Source organism: Thamnophis sirtalis, unplaced genomic scaffold (assembly GCF_051295495.1).
Source record: "Thamnophis sirtalis isolate CommonGarterSnake01/CBP01778 unplaced genomic scaffold, rThaSir2_p1.2 scaffold_18, whole genome shotgun sequence".
Lineage (NCBI taxonomy): Eukaryota > Metazoa > Chordata > Lepidosauria > Squamata > Natricidae > Thamnophis > Thamnophis sirtalis.
The window spans coordinates 2,607,308-2,627,988 of NW_028261398.1; the positions used below are offsets into that span (position 1 = coordinate 2,607,308).

Here is a 20,681-nt window from a genome sequence, read left to right on the forward strand (position 1 = left end):
CCGCGCAGAACGGCGCTTCCGCGTTGCCGGCGGTCCACTTCCGGGGCGGAGTCCCACTTCCGGTCCGTGCGGAAACCCGTCCGGTCGGCGGCCTTGAGCTGTAAAAGATGGGTTCCTTAAGCAAGGCATGGTTCCTCCTCTGGCTGCTTCTAGTCACCGTCCAGCGTTTTGGGGGTTGGCGGGAGGATTTTCTTCCTGCTTTAGGAAAGGGTGGGATATAGCCTAATTTCTCCTCCATTTTCTGTGTTGTTTCTCCGTGTCATGTAATATATTTCAGTGTACACATACTTTTGTATTTTCATTTATTTATTTATTTGTGTTTAGTGTAAAATTGGAGGTGGTGACCTTTTAAGAGCTGTATGCAACGAAATTTCATTTTTAATATATGCCAATTATATTCAAAGTGATAATATACTCCTATTCTATTCTATTCTTTCCCATTCTATTCTATCCTATCCTATCCAATTCTGTATTCTATCCCAGTGTTTCTCAACCTTGGCGACTTTAAGTCCTGTGGACTTCAACTCCCAGAATCCTCCAGCCAGCTCTGCTGGCTGAGGGATTCTGGGAGTTGAAGTCCACAGGACTTAAAGTCGCCAAGGTTGAGAAACACTGTTCTATCCTATCCTTTCCTATTCCATTCCATATTTCTATTCCTATTCTCTTCTCTTCTTCCAATGTTTATTCTATTCCATTCTACTCTACTCACATCCCCTCATTTCGCTGCATCCTTCTGAATTGAATACATTGAAACAATGATTTCCAACTCTTTATTACTTTATTTTCTACTTTGAATCAGAGACTCCGCAGTCCTCTTCCCCCAATTTTCCCACTTTAAAATGAATGGACTTCCCGGCATGGTGGCTGGGAGATTCTGGGGTTTGAAGTTTATACATTTTAAAAGTTGCTCAAGTTAGAAAAACATTCAGATAGAGGCAAATACATTCAAAGTGATAATATACTCCTATTCTATTCTATTCTTTCCCATTCTATTCTATCCTATCCAATTCTGTATTCTATCCTATCCTTTCCTATTCCATATTTCTATTCCTATTCTATTCTCTTCTTCCAATGTTTATTCTATTCCATTCTACTCTACTCACATCCCCTCATTTCGCTGCATCCTTCTGAATTGAAAACACTGAAACAATGATTTCCAACTCTTATTATTTTATTTTCTACTTTGAATCAGAGACTCCGCAGTCCTCTTCCCCCAATTTTCCCACTTTAAAATGAATGGACTTCCCGGCATGGTGGCTGGGAGATTCTGGGATTTGAAGTTTATACATTTTAAAAGTTGCTAAAGTTAGAAAAACATTCAGATAGAGACAAATAGGGTTGACATAATATGATAATCTGCAAAAAAACCACTAATCTGACACTGCATCTACTAACCCTGTACCTGACACGGGTAAAGGTGGCAATGTGAATACAATGTTTGTTTCGACTTACAGTATGTTCACATTTCATTGGGAGCAAGCATGAACTAATTAGAATGTGAGAGTATATGGGTCATTGAACACCAGTTTAAGAGAATTCTGGCAGCTCAGGGTTGACCCGTGGGAATAGTAGTCCTGCTAGAACAGTGTTTCTCAACCTTGGCGACTTTAAGTCCTGTGGACTTCAACTCCCAGAATCCCCCAGCCAGCTGTGCTAGAAGGAAGCGGGCTTTGCAAAAGGAAAGGCGGAGGAGGACTGTGGGGTCCTTTGTAACGTTCCCGTGGTTCGTCCATGAGGCCAATGTGGAGAAAAGACAGGACACGATCTTTCTCGGGATGGAGCGACCCAGATTGGGGGTCTGAGAGCCCCTTTTATTGAGATAGGACAAAGGCAGGAGGAGCAATAGCATGTGGTTAAAAACAGCTTGTAAAAGTACAATTTCTAATCTGCTCAGGGAAGTTCTGTCTATATATGGTCAAATCCTGGGCGTCATTGGTAGGGCACATCTAGAGTGAACTGTCAGGATGTTATGTTATGCACTATCAGGATGTTATGTTCTTTAGGAGTTTGTTTTCTCCTGTGTGGTTCAGCATGGCTGCGCATGCCCCGTTATCCACTGGGCCATGGGTGACTGCTACGCCTACACAAGGAATTATATTACAACAGTCCTTGATGCTCTCAGAGCTTGGTGGTTTCCTGGCAGATGTTTCATTAGTACCAAACTAGATAACGCACCTGCTTATAGGACACCAGTTTTTGCAGTCACCTGGCATACTGAACTAACTGCATGGGGGGGGGGGGACTCCATCCAATAGTTTAGGTTAAAATGTGACTGATTAGTTGGTGCTTCAGAATGCTGTTGAACTAAACCATTGAATTTTCACTGGACAGAACTATAAATTCCACCCTCTAATTCTCTTTCCGTAGCCTCTAAATATGTCCAACCTAAAGACACAGATGATCTTCATTAATCTTGTTACAGGCTTCCCCCCCCCCCCTTTCAGTGGTTAATAGGTCAAGTGCTTAAAAGGGATGAAGGAAGGGAAATGAAGGTCAGGGATCTCTGCCCTGTGGGAAAGGAGTTTTAGGAGTGTCCAGAGTTGGCCACCTTAAGACCTCAAAGGCCAACTCCTAGAATTCCCCAGCCAGGCTTAATGTAGCCATGGTTGGATATCCCTCTTCTAGAACAGTGTTTCTCAACCTTGGCAACTTGAAGATGTCTGGACTTCAAGCGAATGCTGGCTGGGGAATTCTGGGACTTGAAGTCCAGACATCTTCAAGTTGCCAAGGTTGAGAAACACTGACATAGATGGTAAATCATAGATAACAGAGAGAGAGAGAGAGGTGTTAGAGATGATACATAAGAGTAGATAGGAGATGGATGGATGATACATAGATAGATAATGGGTGGATAGACAGATAGATAATGATAGATAGATAGATAGATAGATAGATAGATAGATAGATAGATAGATAGATAGATAGATAGATAGATGATAGGTAGATAGTTTTATAGTTTATAGTTTATAGTTTTTATTAGAATTTGTAGGCCGCCCTTTTCCCTGAGGGGACTCAGGGCGGCTCACATAAAACTGGGAAGGGGGGGATACAGACAACAAAATAGAGACATATACTAAAATGGTAAGCAACATACATTCATCATTCGGGAGGGGTAACTATCCTTATCCCCAGGCCTGGCGGGCGAGCCAGTTCTTCAGGGCTGTGCGGAAGGCTTGGACGGTGGAGAGGGTACGAATCTCCACAGGGAGCTCGTTCCAAAGGGCCGGGGCTACTGCTGAGAAGGCCCTCCTCCTTGTGGTTGCCAGCCGACACTGGCTGGCCGATGGAATACGGAGTAGTGGGTGGATGGATGGATAGAGGATAGATGATAGATAGATAGATAGATAGATAGATAGATAGATAGATAGATAGATAGATAGATAGATAGATAGATAGATAGAATGCTGGCTGGGGAATTCTGGGACTTGAAGTCCAGACATCTTCAAGTTGCCAAGGTTGAGAAACACTGTTCTAGAAGAAGTCTATTTTTGTGTAACACAGACTGCATTTTAGTCAACAATTTATCCTGGAAAGTGTGATCTAAATTACTGGGAAAATGTTGTGTTATCTGCAAGATATCACAAGGCTCTTGAGTTATTTTAATGTTTTTGCAAATATTCCAATCACTTGAATCAGCTTTGCTGGCCCTACCATGAGTGGAAGTCCTGCCCTTAAAGCCCCGCCTACTCCTGCAGAAAACAACGTCATCGGCTCCGCCCACGCCGGGAGATTCCAGGAACCCCAGAAGCGCGGGGGGGAGGGGAGGAGTGGCACGTGGCGCATGGGCGGGGCGGGGTTGCTTGTGTTGGGGCTGGTAGGGCAGGATGTTTATTTTACACTCTGTCCACGCCCAGAGGGACCTCACCCAAAAGCGAGGCGGTGCCGCTTTTCTCTTTCCTCCCGCTTCTCCCCCCCCCGCCACTCAAATGGGGGGCGCCTCTCCCCTTTTTTGCCCACTTCTCGCCCACAAATGGCCAAGCGCCTGCCCTTTCCCAAGATGGCCGCGCCCCTGCTCCGTTAGCCGCGCCCTCTGCCCTTCCTAAACATGGCCGTTTAATAGCCGCGACGCCCGCCCTTCCCCAACATGGCCGCCCGCTCCGGCGACGCCTCCCCGGTTCCAGCCACAAAGATGGCGCTCCCCGCCTCGCCGCGCCCACGGTTTGAACCGGGGTCGGTAGGTCAGGGAGGCCCGGATGTCGCCTCTCTCTCTCCCTCTGCCTCTCTCTGGGTAGGAGGCGCCGGTTGCCCGGATGTTCCTGTTGCTGCGGCGGCGGCGGCGGCGGCGCCCGTGGTCTGGTCGTCACCGGCGGGGGGGCGCGGAGCGGCTGGGCCCAACATGGCTTCCCCGGCGGCCCTGAGGAGAAAGTGAGAGAGGGGGCGAGGCGGGACGGAGGGTGGGAGGAGCCCAATTGGGGAGGGGGCGGCTGAGGAAGGGAGGGGCCGGCCCCGTCCCGTGGCCCTGGGGCAGGCGTTCCTCGGGGGCGGGGCCGGAGCGCCCCCAGGGCTTGAGGGGGCTGGGGAGGGCCTGGCCCACTCCTGATTGGGGAGGGGGGGAGCTCGACCCTCCCCCTTATTAAAGTTAGCCCTTCCTGCAGGGCGAGGGAGGGGCTGTGGGGGGGGAGAGACCCCAGGGGTGTCCTGGAGGGGAGGGGGCGTATGGGGAGGGGGGCGTGAGCTTCGCAGGCCTGGCTCTGAGCCCCCCAGGTGAGCCAGGCCAGGCTGAAGGGATGGGGGGTGGGTGGGAGAGGCTGGAGGGGAGGGGGGGGCTTCCAGCAGCTGCTCTGCCTTGCCAGCCAGTCCCCTGGGCCCCCAAAGCCAGGGAATGGAGGAGGGGGGACCCAGGGACATATTTGGGGATTCTCTGAGGGGGTTTAGTGCTGATGGGGGGGATGGAAGCTGTGAAAATAATCACCATATTGTCCAAACTAGAAGACTTGGGGACTTCCGTTTCCCAGAAACCCCCAATTCTACAGGTAGTCCTCGACTTACGGCCGCAGTTGAGCTCAACGTTTCTGTGGCGAAGCTCACGCCCCCTCCCCATACGCCCCCTCCCCTCCAGCCCCAAAGACACCCCCCAGGGTCTCCCCCCCCCGCAGCCCCTCACTCTCCCTGCAGGAAGGGCTAACTTTAATAAGGGGGAGGGTCGAGCTCCCCCTCCCCAATCAGGGTCCCTGGGTCCCCCCTCCTCCATTCCCTGGCTTTGGGGGCCCAGGGGACTGGCTGGCAAGGCAGAGCAGCTGCTGGAAGCCCACCCTGACCCTCCAGCCTCTCCCACCCACCCCCTTCAGCCTGGCCTGGCTCACCTGGGGGGCTCAGAGCCAGGCCTGCGAAGGTCACGCCCCCCCCATACACCCCCTCCCCTCCAGCCCCAAAGACACCGTATTTGGGGATTCTCTGAGGGGGTTTGGTGCTGGCAGGGGGGGGGGAAGGGATGAAAACTTTGAAAATAATCACCATATTGTCCAAACTTGAAGACTTGGGGGCTTCCGTTTCCCAGAATCCCCCAATTCTACAGTTAGTCCTCGACTTACGGCCGCGGTTGAGCTCAACGTTTCCGTGGCTAAGCCGGACAGTTGCTAAAGTGAGTTGCATCAGCTTCTATTGCCGCAGTTGTTAAGTAAGCATCGTTGCAGGTGTTCAGTTAGTAACGGTGGGTTGTTATGTGAATCTTTTTAACTGGTCGCAAAAAGGGACCCACGTGTCCCCCGGGAGACTGCGGCCGTCGTGAATATGAGTCAGTTTGCCAAGTGTCTGAATTTTAAATCCCTTAAATCCCACGGTCGTATGGGTGAGAAGCGGTCGCAAGTCACTTTTTCCAGCGACGTTCTCACTTTGAAGGGTCACTAAATGGAATGGTTGCAAAATTGAGGACTTCCTGTGTGCTGGCTGGGGAACTCTGGGAATTGAAGTCCACAAGCCTTAAAGGAGCCGAGGTTGGAGACCTCCGTTTTTAGATCATGGATCTCTAACCGATTAAACCAGTGTTTCTCAACCTTGGCAACTTGAAGATGTCCGGACTTCAACTCCCAGAATTCCCCAGCCAGCATTCGCTGGCTGGGGAATTCTGGGAGTTGAAGTCCGGACATCTTCAAGTTGCCAAGGTTGAGAAACACTGGATTAAACGGTAAATCGGCTGCCTTGATTAATGCAACCCATCGTTTGCAGTTCTCCTCCTCTTGGTTGGTTGGGAAAAGTTTATTTCAGTGGGTTTCTGTTTGAAAGCAATTGGAAATTGTTTCGGGTTTAAATCGGCATTGAGCGAAGGAAGCAAAGGATCTTGTGGAAAAGGGAAATAGGGTTTTGTCCACATATATCCTCTTACCCTGATGTTGTTACCTAGTTGGGTCATGAAATGTCAGCAGCACAGCAAGCAAGTTGAAGGATCCCACAGCCATCCTCCTTCTCCCCCCTCTCTTCTTGCACTGATTATATTATTTGATTGGTTATTGGGGCACCAAGGACCCCACAGTTCTCTTCTTCCTCCTCCTCCTCCTGGTTATCCCCCCACCTCTTCACTAATGATGTTCCCTCCTTGGGTCATGAGGCGTCTGCAAGAAAAGCTCAGAGAACAGCAAGGACCCCAAAACCTGCATAATTAAGGCGGCTCCTGTAAGCAGGGAGAAGCGTTTTGGATATCTCTTGTGAAATATTCTTTACAGACTGATGCATAAGCCAATCGCTACTTCATATTTTAAATACAGTAGTTGAGTTTGAGTTGAGTTTATTATATTTCTATGCCGCCCTATTCAGGGTGGCTCACAACCAAATCGGGGTGTGTGTGTTACAAATAAGAGAAAAAGAACACGAACAAAACAATACCACAATTTAAAACACTCAACAACCATACCATTCGAGGGGGGACAAGAAACTCATTAGCCCCAGGCCTGCCGGAACAGCCAGGTTTTAAGGGCTTTGCAGAAGGCCTGGAGGGTGGTGAGTCACCACCCTCCACACTGGTGAGGGTCCGGATCTCCACGGCGAGCTTGTTCCAAAGGGCCGGAGCAGCCACAGAGAAGGCCCTCCTCCGGGTGGTCGCCAGTCGGCATTGGCCAGTAGATGGAATTCGGAGGAGGCCTAATCTGTGGGATCCAATCGGTCTATTGGAGGTAATTGTAGTCTCAATTGCCTTCTCCACTCTTACCCTATGATCATCCCTTCAGCTATTTTTGAGTGACGGAAAACTTAGCGTCCCTGGGGAGAGGGAGGCCCTTGCCTGTGGTCAGGAGAGAGGAAGAAAAGAATAGAATACACAGTTAAAAGAGTTGGAAGGGACCACAGAGGTCTTCTCCTCTAGCAGGCCATCCATTCCAGCTGTCCAGCATCTTCTTAGAAACCTCCTGTGGTGGAGCTCCCACCACTCCAGGAGGAAAGAAACGTAGCTGAAATTTGCAGGTCATTTGGGGGGGGCTCTTATTCATACCGTTTTTTCTTTTTTACAGCCTGAAAGAGAGAGTGAGGACACCTGTTTTGGCTGTGAGGCATGGACTGAAATATAACTCTAGGAGAAAACTCACCCGGGGCAGGGACCCTCCTCTTTAAAAAAATGATTTTAAAATGTGTGTGCTCCTCCCCGATCCTTTGTGCCCTATCACTTTTGCAAGACATGGCCAAGCAGGAACCCCACAGAATAACAAAGACATAAGGTTAGTGTGCCATAGTTGTCATAAGCTAAAGTATCGCAAGGGCTGCCATGACATAACCAGTGACACAGTAACGTAAGTAGAGCACAATGGCTCCATTCCTTCCTTCCTTCCTGTTGGTTGACCTGCAGTTTTAGGTGAGTTTCCAGGGCTGTCCAGGATTAAGTCTCTCGCAGGAGATCTCTTGATGCCTTTCAGAGAGACTTTTAAAAGGACACCGTGATCATTTGTGGAATGGAGTTTGTGGAGTTGTGCTTTTATCTTCTTGCGCGTATTTGAAGAAAATGATTTGGTAGCTAGAGTGAAACTGTGGTGTTCTCTGAGCTCGGTTGTTTTCTTGCAGGCGTTTCGTTACCCAGCTAGGCAACATCATCAGTACTGGAGGGGAATGGGGCTTGTGGAATGGAAGAGAGGAGGAGGAGGAGGAGCAGGGGGACTGTAAGGTGCCTGCTGTTTTCTGAGCTTGGTTCTTTTCTTCTTCTTCTTTGCAGACGTTTCATGACCCAGCTAGGTAATACCATCAGTGCTGGAAGGGAGTAGGGTGTGTGGAGTGGAGGAAGAAAAGGGAAGGAGGAGTAAGTCTCTAACAGGAGATCTCATGATACCTTTGAGGGAGAAACAATACCTTGATCATTTGTGGAATGGAGCTTTTAGCTTCGGTTCCACCACTAAACCGCGCCCGACGAAACCGCGTCGCTGACGTCATCAACAGGGCAACAACAGCGCGGAGACAGAAGCACGCTGTAAACCCTAAACCTAAAATTAACCCCTAAACCTAACCCCCCTAAACCTAATCCTAACCCTAAACCTTAACCTAAACCTAACCCTAACCCTAACCCTAACCCTTAACCTAACCCTAAACCTAACCCTAACCCTTAACCTAACCCTAAACCTAACCCTTACCTTAAGTTGAATCGGTTTGCTTTCAAAACGCTATTTAAAGCGCCCTTCTTTCTCCGCGCTGGCTGTTGTCGCCCTGTTGATGACGTCAGCGACGCGGTTTAATCGGGCGTGGCTTAGTCGAGCGCGGTTTTGACGGGTCACGTTTAGCTTCTGGCGCATATTTGAAGAAACTGATTTGGTAACTAGGGTTAAACCGTGGGGTTCTCTGAGCTTGGTGGTTTTCTTGCAGGCCGTTCATGACCCAACTAGGTAACATCATCAGCGGTAGAAGGGAATAGAGGAGGAGGAGGAGGGAGAGGAAGAAAGGGACTGTGGGGTCCTTGGTGCTCTCTGAGCTTGCTGGTTTTCACATTTCATTACCTGACTAGGTAACATCATCAGTGCTAGAAGGAAATAGAGGAGGGAGAGGAAGAAAGGGACTGTGGGGTCCTTGTTGCTCTCTGAACTTGGTTGTTTTCACACTTCATTACCTGACTAGGTAACATCATCAGTGCTAGAAAAGAGTGAGGTTTGAAGACAGGAAGAGGGCAACTGCTATCTTTGGTGCTGAGTGGGGTGGAAAGGAGCGGGGTGGAGGAGGAAGACAATGACTGTGGAATCCTTGGTGCTCTCTGAGCTTGGTGGTTTCCTTGCAGACCTTTCACTACCCAACTAAGTAATATCATCAGTGATGGGAGGAGGAGGAGGACTGTGAGGGTCGTTAGTGCTCTCCGAGCTCGGTTGTTTTCTTGCAGGCGTTTCATGACCCAACTAGACAACCTCATCAGTACTGGAGGGGAATGGGGTATGCAGCTGGCCAGGCAAACCACTGAAAACATCTGTAAGACACCAACCAACAACAGGGAGCCCCCTGCATATTTGAAGACAGGCCTCTGGAGTGAAATGGGAGGTTTGGGGGGGCCTTCCCTTATTTTGGCCATCTCTGATGGGATTGGAAAAACCTCCTGGGGGCATTGGAAGGAATTTTAGACGGCGTGTTTTGAAAGGCCAGCTCCTCCTGCAGAAATAATTGTGACTTTCCTCCGCTTCTCCGTATACCCCTGCCCAGCCCACCCGTTTTTTCATCAGGCGTATCGTAAACCTTGTTTAAGGAGCCGAGGTGGCGCAGTGGTTAAATGCAGCACTGCAGGCCACTTCAGCTGACTGCTATCTGCAGTTCAGCGGTTCAAATCTCACCGGCTCAAAGGTTGACTCAGCCTTCCATCCTTCCGAGGTGGGTGAAATGAGAACCCGGATTGTTGTTGGGGGCAATATGCTGACTCTGTAAACCGCTTAGAGAGGGCTGAAAGCCCTATGAAGTGGTATATAAGTCTAACTGCTATTGCTATTGCTATTGCAGCTGGCAGTTCAAACCAGCCCCCTTATTGCTCCAAATTTCCCCAAACGCTCCCAGGTTTCTGGCAAGTCCCAGAGCAAAGTCATCCCTCCTCTCTCTCTCTCACACACACACACGTTTGATGTGCAAAGGTGTCAGCTCCATTGCACTTTCTCTTAAGAGAAGTGAATCTGGAGTGCTTGTTAAGTGTAGGAAAAAGACTGAACTAGTCTGAGTTTAGATATGTTATCACAGTCCTTACCACTTACTCTTTTCTCTTTCCCTAAACCAGGGGTCTCTAACCTCTGCAACTTTAAGACTTGGGGACTTCAACTCCCAGAGTTCCTCAGCCAGCGGATGCTGGCTGAGGAACTCTGGGAGTTGAAGTCCCCAAGTCTTAAAGTTGCGGAGGTTGGAGACCCCTGGCCTAAACCTTAAAGCATAGGCCTACAAGCATTAATTTTTAAAAATGAAACCTTACAGACTCGTATTTGTTAGTGAAAGATATGGATTATTTCTATTCACCAGACTGGTTTTCCTTCAAGGACTCAAGTGTAGATAATCCTCGACTTGCAAAGTTTGTTTAAGTGACCGTCTTCCACTGAAAAAAGTGTCTTAGAACCATTATTTCACAGTTATGACTGTTGCAGCTTTCCCGTGGTCACTTGATCAAAATTTGGACTCTTGGCTCTTATTTATGACGCTTGCAGTGTCCCCGGGGCCGTGTGATCCCCTTTTGTGAGCTCCCGACAAGCCAGATTCACTTAACAACCGTGTGACTAACTTAACAACCGCAGTGGTTCACTTTACAACAGCGGCAAGAAAGGTCGTCAAATGGGGCAAAACTCACTTAAGAATTGTCTCGCTTTAACAACAGGTGTTTTGGCCTCAATTGTGGTGGTACGTTGAGGACTGCCTATGTATGTCTTTGTGTCCTCTAGTAACCCCGTAGTAACCCTGTGAGATACTTTGGTCTATGGGAGAGTGATGGTCCCAATCTGGGTCTCCCCACTCTTGAGTTCATTAACCACAACATCGCACTTTTTGGGTCGGGGGGTGAGGTGAGCACGCATAGGATACTCCTGGCCCATTGAATTAATGGGCAGTGAGTTTTGTATTGTGATACTATGGGACGCGGTGGCTCGGGGGCCAAGATGCTGAGCTTGTCGATCAGAAAGGCCGGCAGTTGGATGGTTCGAATCCCTAGCGCCGCGTAACGGAGTGAGCTCCCGTTCCTCGTCCCGGCTTCTGCCAACCTAGCAGTTCGAAAGCAGGTAAAAACTGCTAGTAGAAAACTAGGATCCACCTTTGGTGGGAAGGGAACAGCTTTCCGGGCGCCTTCAGCGTTGATCATGCCGGCCACAGGACCACGGAGACGTCTTCGGACAGCGCTGGCTCTTGGGCTTTGGAACGGAGATGAGCAGCGCCCCCTAGAGCCGGGAACGACTGGCACCTATGTGCAAGGGGAACCTTTCCCTTTACTCTGGTATCACTCATTGGCTGTCGTCTCGGCCTTTGTGAAAATCGATGCTGTTTTTGCTGATGGAAGTTACCTGCAAGGCTGGATTTTTCCATGAGTGGCAGAATCGGAAAGAAACCTGGAGGGGTGTTTTATCTGTTGATCCAATTTAGACTCTGCCCGTCGTGTCGCTCCCCTCGCTGTGCCCGTGCCCATCATTCAGTCAGCCCCCCGTTGGCTTGTGGTTGTGTTTGGACACCTGCCCTCTCCCACCTGGGCCTGAGGTCTGGAAGCCCCTTAAAGAGGAAAGAGATTTTTTTATCTCGTGTCAAGTGGGAGCCCGTATGTGTGCGGTTTGCGTGGGGAATTTGTGGTGGCATCCCTTGGTCACTAGATTACCAGGTTTTTTTAAAAAAATTCTGTGGTTTTTTTTCTCTTTGGTTTGTTTATAATATTTTATTATATTGTTTCCTTGTCGATTATTGTTAGCGATCCCTCTGGACCTGCCTAAGCTAGTCCTCACCTTGCAACCATTTATGGGTCCAATCAACACCTAGCGCTAAGCATAACACGGTGGGTTTGGATTCATCGGGATCAGCCTGAATCTAGGTCTTTGTGGCTGAGGGCCCTCGACTTACGACCACAGGCGAGCCCGCCCTTTCCATTGCCAAGCGAAACAGTGGCTAAGTTGAGTTTTGCCCCATTTTACGACATTTCTTGGCACTGTCGTTAAGGGAATCGTCGCCGTTGTTAAGTCAGTCAGACGGTTGCAAAGTGAATCGGGCTTTCCCAGAAGGTCGCAAAAAGGGATCACGTGACTCCAGGATGCTGAAACCATTCTAAATTATGAACCGGTTGCCAAGCGTCCTAATTTTCTTTTGAAAAGTTTTGTTTTTTGTTCTCCATATACAATTATAGGTTCACATAGTTATTATTCTTTTTTTTTACATTTGTTGTTCTTATACCTTTGTCATTCCATTTACAGGGTTACAACATACCGTTTGGATTGCTCCGTTTACCATCCCTCGCCTGTTTTGACACCTCCTCCTTTTCCCTTTCTTTTCTCCCTCCCTCCCTTCTCTACTTTCTTCCTTCCTCTCTCCTTTTCCTTCCTTCTTCCCTTTCCTCTCCCCTACTCCTCTCTTTTCCTTCTACCCTCTCTCCTTCTCTTTCTCCTTTCCATCTTCCTCTCACCTCTTATCTTTGCTCCTTCCTTCCTTCTCTTTTCTCCCTCTCCCTCCCTTCTCTACTTTCTTCCTCTCTCCTTTCCTTTCCTTCTTCCTTTTCCTCTCCCCTACTCCTCTCTTCCCCTTCTACCCTCCCTCCTACTCTTTCTCCTTTCCATCTTCCTCTCACCTCTTATCTTTGCTCCTTCCTTTCTTCTCTTTTCTCCCTCTCCCTCCCTTCTCTACTTTCTTCCCTCCTCTCTCCTTTCCTTTCCTTCTTCCCTTTCCTCTCCCCTACTCTCTCTTCCCCTTTTACCCTCCCTCCTTCTCTTTCTCCTTTCCATCTTCTTCTCCTCACCTCTTATCTTCCTTTCTTCCTCTCCTCTCCTCCTCTCTTCTTTTCCCCCTCCCTCTCTTCTCTACTTTCTTCCTTCCTCTCTCCTTTCCTTCTTCCTTTTCCTCTCCCCTACTCCTCTCTTCCTCTTCCCCTTCCTACCCTCTCTCCTTCTCCTTTCCATCTTCCTCTCCTCTCCTCTCCTCTTCCTTCCCACCTCTTCCTCTTCTCTCCTCTCCTCTTCTTTTCTTTTCTCTTTTCTATGGCTGTAGGATGGAAAGATCTTCCCTTTCCTCTCCCCTACTCCTCTCTTCCCCTTCTACCCACTCCTTCTCTCCTTCTCCTTTCCATCTTCCTCTCTTCACCTGTTATCTTCCTTCCCTCCTCTTCCTCTCTTCTCCTCTTTTCCTTTCTCCCCCTCCCTCTCTTTTCTACTTTCTTCCTTCCTCTCTCCTTTCCATCTTCCCTTTCCTCTCCCCTACTCCTCTCTTCCTCTTCCCCTTCCTACCCTCTCTCCTTCTCCTTTCCATCTTCCTCTCCTCTCCTCTCCTCTTCCTTCCCACCTCTTCCTCTTCTCTCCTCTCCTCTTCTTTTCTTTTCTCTTTTCTATGGCTGTAGGTGTCTCTTTACTTTTTATTTTCTTGGGGTGGTATTTCAGCAGACCCAAAAATAGTGGAATATCATTTCTTGTTCCCTTTCCTTCTCAAATCTATCCTGATTATGTCCCCCCCCTTTTGTATCTTACTTTTGAATATATACTTATATACTATTATTTTCTTCCCTATTTTCCCCTTTTCTGCTTAATGGTGTATCGTCTGGGTTCCAAGTCTTCTCCTTACTTTCTCTTCTGTATGTCTTTCTCTAACCTTTCATAAAATCTTTCCCATTTCTTTAAGTACACCAATTCCTCTTTATCCTGTAACCAAGTGTTCTAATTTTAATCGTTTGACCAACGGTTATGTTGTTATTGTTAGTTACGAAGTCATAGGTTACCTGTATTTTCCAAAGTATAAGATGCACCTTTTTTTCCCTCAAAAAAGAGACTGAAAATCTGGGTGCGTCTTATACACCAAATACAGCATTTTTCGCCTCCCGAAGCCCCGCCCCCTTCACCAAAATGCCCGTGCATAGCCTTATGGAGGCTTTCAGAGAGCTCCTGGGGGCTGGGGAGGGCAGAAATGAGCACAAAATGGGCTGTTTTTGCCCCCCCCAGCCCCCAGCAGCACTCTATAAGCCTCCATAATGCTATGCATGCAATTTTTTGACCAAAAAATGGGCCTGTTTTTGTGAAAAACGGGGTGTTTTTTGCTTGTTTTTAGCCCTGCAAGAGCACTCTGCAAGCCCCCCCCCCCAAAAGGCTATTCATGCCTTTTTTTAAAAACGGGCTTGTTTTTGCGAAAAATGGGCTATTTTTGGCAGGATTGCAGAGTGCAAAAACTTTTTTTTCCCTTTTGGAAAACTCTCTTAACTGACTGATGAGAATTAGATTGATCAAGCGCTGTGCCAGCAGAAACAAAGTCTTAGGTGCTGCAGATTGTCAGCGATTTCCTTCTCCAGCACATGGATAAATACACCTGGAAACATCTACCTACCTATCTCTCTCTCTCTCTCCCTCCCTACTGTATTTCTCTTTCCCTCCCTCTCTATTCCTGTATCTACCTCTCTACTTTTTTAAAAATTTGCCTCTTCAAAACCTTGTTGCTTCTTATACTCCGAAAAATGTGATGCCTCTTTTTTTCAGTGCTGTTGAAACTTCCAGGGGCCACTAAAACGAATGGTTGGGAATTACCTGTAGTTGTTTCTTTACTCGTTGCATTTTTATCCTGCCTTTTCACTCATAGTTTACGAGGGTATACATGGAGGCCTCCCTTAATTTTATCCCCCCACAACAGTCCTGGGAGCTTTGGGGCGACATTGTGACTCTCCCAGAATTATTCTGTCATCTTCCATACTTTTGACCTGCCTAGATTTTGCTCCGTCTCCCATCGTCCCCGCCCCAATGTCCTCTTCCACGGCCTTCCGGAGTTGGTTCAAATTCACGGTCCCATGTCAGTGCAGTACTTCACTCCCACTAGTCAGTTACGATCAGGTGAAAATTGCAGACCGTTCATCGAACCCCGATTAAACATTAACTACCAGGATGTGTGAATGCCTATCTAATCTCCGTGGGAAGCTTTCTGAGACTCTGGAGAAGTTACAAGGACTTGAACCTGGGACTTTCTGCATGCAAAGCTCTGTGGGCCAGTGAAATTGAGGAACAGGGGTGGTCCTTGACTTACAACAGTTTGTTTAGTGACAGCACTGAAAAAATGTGACTTATGACCATTTGTCATTCAAATCCCCCAAAGGTGGGCTCCAGCACGAGTCCAAAATCTCAGAAGACAAAACTTCTGGCTTTTTTTATTATTGTTTTCCTCCTCCAAGTGTGCGTCTTATAATCCGGATGGTCTTATAGTTTGAACAATATGGTAATGGTGGCAAGAAACGTACCCAACAGATTTCTCACTCAGCACTGGCTCAGTTATGGTCCTCCGTTAAGGACTTATCTGTGTTTCCTAATGGCTCTGCTGAACTTTGCAATTCCTCAATCTGGGATGAGAGTCTTCCTTACTGACAACCTTACTCACCTCATCTCTTCCTTCCTAGTTTGGGTCATTATATTCAGGCCCTTTATGGCAGTATTTCTCAACCTTGGCAACTTGAAGATGTCCGGACTTCAACTTCCAGAATCCTCCAGCCAGCTATCTACGTCAGCGAATGCTGGCTGGGGAATTCTGGGAGTTGAAGTCCGGACATCTTCAAGTTGCCAAGGTTGAGAAACACTGTCCTATGGGTTGCTAATGTGATCGTGACTGACTTTACGACCCACTTTGTAGTGGTTGTAAAGTGAACCCTGTGGTTGTTAAGTGTAGCCATTGTTAGCTATGGGGCATTTTTTTAAAAACGGGAAACTGGAAATAAATAAGTTTGCTCTCAAAAGCATAAATCATGCTGTCAATCTGTAAAGGCAGGCAGCTGTAAAGAAATCTCAGCCTGTTGCCGGGCTCAAAATGTGATCACATGACCACAGGGGTTGCTGGGAAATCTTTGGAACTTCAAACCCAGTACCTTTTTCTGGGTCTGATGTAACTTTGAAGGGTCGCTAAGCGACCAGTTGTAAGTCGAGGACTGGAGGCTTCTTGAATTGTAGCGTTCCTGGGCTCCGTTGAAGAGTTCCTTTAAAGACAATGCTGTTTGCAAGGCCTGGAGTGTTTGCCGATACAACCGTCACACGCCGGGAACTTATCAGTATGGGATGCAGTTGAAATCTGCTCCCAGGTCCGCCTCCTCGAGCAGGGGGTTCGGCTAGGAGACCTCCAAGGTCCCCCACAACTCCGAAATTCTTGCTTGTATTTTTTCAATTTAAAAAAACATGAATTTTAAACAAAACTCCTTACTTTTCTGTTCCTCTCTTTCCTCTCTCTCCTCTCCCTTCCTCCCCCTAGCCTAGCCCTTAAGTGCCTTTGGCACCAAAAGAGCCGTCCCTGGCCAAGAAACGCACTTTAGCACATCAGTTGGGCCTGGATCCAAGAAAAATGGTAATAAAAGGATCGTATTTTAATTGAGAGTCCTAGAAACACCCCCCCCCCCCAAAAAAAAGCGAGGCCAGGGAGACAGAAGACATGGCAGCAGAAGAGACCACGGTGGGGCCCTTTTGCTGCTCCCTGAGCTGGGTGGTTTTCGTGCAGATGTTTCGTGACCCAGCTAGATAGCATCATCCGTGCTAGAAGGGAGTGGGGGTTTGAGGAGGAGGACCACAATTGTGGGATCCTTGACCCTTTCGTTTCCTTGCACACGTTTCGTTGCCAGAGTGGGGAACTTCAACATTGCTAAACAGAGAGCCAACCCTGCCCCCCACTTCCTCCCTTCTAGCACTGATGATGTTTCCTAGTTGGGTCATGAAACGCATGCAAGAAAACCATCAAGCTCAGAGATCACCAAGGATACCCACAGTCCTTGTCTTCTCCCCCCCCCCCCACACACACAAGCTCCACTCTCTTCTAGCACTGATGGTGTTACCTAGTTGGGCCATGAAATGTCTGGTGGGAAACCACAAGGCTCAGTTAGCAACCCCACAGTTTCTGGCTACCTGAGAGACCGCCTCCTGCCAATTACCTCCCAAAGACCAATTCGATCGCACCGACTAGGCCTTCTCCCGATTCCATCTGCCAGCCAGTGTCGGCTGGCGACCCCCCGGGGGAGGGCCTTCTCTGTTGCTGCTCCGGCCCTCTGGAATGAGCTCCCCGTGGAGATCCGGACCCTTACTACCCTCCCGGCCTTCTGTAAAGCCATTAAGACCTGGCTGTTCTGGCAGGCCTGGGGCTGTTGAAGTATCTAGCCCCACTTCAATTATGAATGTTGGTGTAATTTTTAAACTGTTGTATTGTCTTATTTATCCCCCCTCCCTTTTTATTGTAAGCCGCCCGGACTCCTCCGGGAGTGGGCAGCATACAAAACTAATAAACTAAACTAAATCCTGAGCGACACAGACCGTATTTTTCAGAGTATAAGACGCACCTTTCCCCTCCCTAAAAGAGCGTGGAAATGTTGGTGCGTATTATACACTGAATACAGCCATTTTCGCCCCCCTGAAGCCCCCAGGAACACTGCAGGCTTCAGGAAGGTTGGGGGGAGGCAAAAATGCCTCCGTTTTTTGCAAAAAATGGCTGTTTTTCCATCCTTTTTTGCAAAAACTGTGTTTTTGCCTTCCCCCAGCCCTGCTGAAGGTTGCCAACTGCACCTGGGGGACGGGCAGACAAAAAACCTTTTATTTATTTCTTACTCCTTCGAAACCTTGGTGCGTCTTATACACCTGTGCGTCTTATAGTCCGAAAAATACGGTGTCCTCTTCTGGGGAGAAGGAGGCCGAAGAGTCACGGGCGTCCCTGGCTCCAGAGGAAGGGAAGGGAATCCGCCAGTTGCTCTCCCTGCCCAGTTGGCGTCTGAGCGCAGCCTTCGAAAGTGCCAGCTGTCACCGTTTAAGGCTTTGCAGGCCTTTGTTGTGGGCTCAGCTAACAGGCCCACTTTTCCCCCCAGTTGTTCTTGTGGGTTGAAATGCCGGCTGGGCTCTGTCCTTATGGGGGTGGGCAAGTCTGTGCACCAGAGGTGGCCTTCAGCAGGTTCCGACCAGTCCTGGAGAACCGGCAAATGCCTCCTCTGGCTGGCCACGCCCCCATCTAATCCCTGCCTCCCGAGTCCCAGCTGATCGGGAGGGGAGATTTTGCAGTATCCGTCCCCTGCCACGCCCACCCCGCCCCGCCCATGGAATAGGTAGTAAGAAAAATTGAAACCCTCCACTGCTGTGCAGACATCTGCGAGAAAACAACTGTGCTCAGAGAACCCCAAGGACCCCATCTTCCTCCTCCTCCTCCTCCTCCTCCTCGCAAACCCCTCTCCCTTCTAGCACTGATGATGTTGCTTAGTGGGGTCATGAAACATCTGAAAGAAAACCACCAAGCTCAGAGAGCACCAAGGACCCCACAGTCCTTTTCTTCTTCTTCTTCTTCCTCCTCCTCCTCCTCCTCCTCCTCCTCCTCCTCCTCCTCCTCCTCCTCCTCCTCCTCCTCCTGTCAGTCTGTCTGTCTCTCTCTCCACCCATCCCCTTTCTAGTTCTGATAATACTACCTAGTTGGGTCATGAAATATCTGTAAGACAGCAGCCATGCTCAGAGAGCCCCAGGGACCCCACAGTCCTCCTCCCGTCCCCTGCAAACCCCGCTCCCTTCTAGTTCTGATGCTATTACCTGGTTGGGTCATGAAAGGCGAGCAAGAAAGGCCTAGAGAGCACCAAAGCCCCCCCCCCCCCCCGATGAAGTCCCTAGGCAGAGCCGTTCAGGGCTAACTAACCCCTCTTCAGCCCGAATTGCAGCCTGGGGGGGCTCTGACCGGGCCTTGCTTTCTTCTCTTCCAGTGCCCCCGTTGAAGGAGACCCGCCGTCCCCTCCGTTCCCCTGGATGCTGGGCGGCCGGGCCCGGTTCTCGCAGACGCCCAAGATGCCGACCGTGAAGCGCAGCCACCAGCAAGCCTGGCCGGAGGAGGAGGGCGACCGGGAGCACGGCCTCTACAGCCTGCACCGCATGTTTGACATCGTGGGCACCCACCTGACTCACCGCGACGTCCGCGTGCTCTCGTTCCTCTTCGTGGACGTCATCGACGACTACGAGCGGGGCATGATCCGCAGCGGGCAGGACTTCCTCCTGGCACTGGAGCGACAGGGCCGCTGCGACGAGACCAACTTCCGCCAGGTGCTGCAGCTACTGAGGATCATCACCCGCCACGACCTCTTGCCCTACGTCACGCTGAAGAGGAGGAAGGCTGGTAGGTCGGCTCCCGCTTGGCTTTCTGGGGGGGGCGGTGGGGAGAAGGCCCGCCGGGCAGATCCGGCCCGTGATGTGTTTAGATCTGGCGGGCAAGCAGGCCAACAGGAGGAGGTGATGGAACAGTTACCGCCTTGCTTCTTCAGGGGTCTCGTCAGTGGCAGCAGTGCCAGGCCAGGATGGGCACCGGGAGCCTCTGCAATGCGTGGAGCTGTGCGCCAGCCATAACCACTGGGGTGGGCATGGTTAAAGCGCCCTCCGCCTGAGAGCGAGGGAAGGAAAGAGAAAGGACAGAAGGGGCTCAGGACGTGGGTTTCTTCCGTTCTCACCCCTCCCTGCCCTGCTGCCTTCCCCTCCTCCCCTTTCTTTCCCACAAGTGGCCATTCTCACCACAGACTCTCCCCCAAGGACGGGAGGAAAGGCGAGGCGGGAGGCCTGTGTCAGGCCCGGGTCAAAGCTGATCAAGAAACCTGAGTTAATATCATCATTGTCTTTTAACGGCCCTATAATCTCTGGAGGGGTGGAGTCTGGGTAGCAGAATGGAACTAGCAGAGTGTTTTACTGGCCGGATGCCCTACCCTGTCGCCAATGCGGAGTTTTGTTCGTGCCCAGAGAGAGAAATATCTGCCTCCACCTAGGATTGAACTCACGGCCTCCTGATTGCGAGGTGAGAGCTCCACCTCTAGGCCACCCCACCACTCCGAGCCTCAGCTAATATGATACCTAGAATTACACGCAGGTGGCCCTCTGAGGTCAACCATCATGCTGACGCATCAGTGAAATTGGATTTGACACCCCTGGTGTGAAAGGGCCTCTCTTCATTTGTGGATGTCTGCAGGGAGTCCTCGACTTACGACCAATTGGGAGCGGAATTTCCTATGTGCTGAGCAGGGCGGCTGTTAAGTGAGTCGCTTGTCTGATTTGATGAACTTTTTGGTTGTTAAGAGAATCCCTGAATGTGATTATGTGAATCACATGGTCATTAAGCAGGTCTGCCTTTCCCCCTGGGCTTCGCTTGTTGGAAGCCGACTGGGATGGTCAATCGCGTGACCTTTGAACTCTGGAACCGTCCTAAACACGGGCCGACTGCCCGTATTTTGATTGAGGAGCTGTGGGGATGTTGCGACGGTCACAAGGCAAGGACTGGTTGTAACTTTTTTTCAGTGCCGTTGTTTGAATTACAACCATTGCTAAACTAATAGTTGTAAGTCGAGGACTCCTTTCTTTCTTTCTTTCTTTCTTTCTCTCTCTCTCTCTCTCTCTCTCTCTCTCTTTCTTTCTTTCTTTCTTTCTTTCTTTCCCTAAGGGTTTATTCTTTATACTATTAATGTTGTTTGTATTTGTTGTCATGGGTTGCACCAGTGAGACCAAAACCAATTTCATTGTATAGAAAAATTCTGGGGATGCCCGTTCTTTGACCCAAAGTGAAGATCCAGCTATGCTGAAAGCCTTCCTCCTCCTCCTCCCGCCCTCCCTCCCTGCTCCTCCTCCTTCCTATCTCTCCCCCCA

The 20,681-nt window shown here is 49.5% G+C and overlaps 1 protein-coding gene across 3 annotated transcripts in view; it reads left to right on the top strand.

The window, feature by feature from the left end:
* The first annotated feature begins 4,194 nt into the window (after positions 1-4,194).
* Positions 4,195-20,681, top strand: part of DEDD (death effector domain containing) — a 31,226-nt gene continuing 14,739 nt past the window's right edge. The window contains exons 1-3 of one of the 3 annotated variants that reach the window (XM_087702947.1): positions 4,195-4,365; positions 7,440-7,473; positions 18,767-19,173. In XM_087702947.1, the coding sequence (XP_087559073.1) occupies positions 18,810-19,173 (364 nt within the window). In that variant the 5' untranslated portion in view covers positions 4,195-4,365; positions 7,440-7,473; positions 18,767-18,809. Of the gene's footprint in view, positions 4,366-7,439; positions 7,644-18,766; positions 19,174-20,681 lie in introns of all 3 variants that reach the window. The other 2 variants (XM_087702945.1, XM_087702946.1) reach the window with 2 other exon arrangements.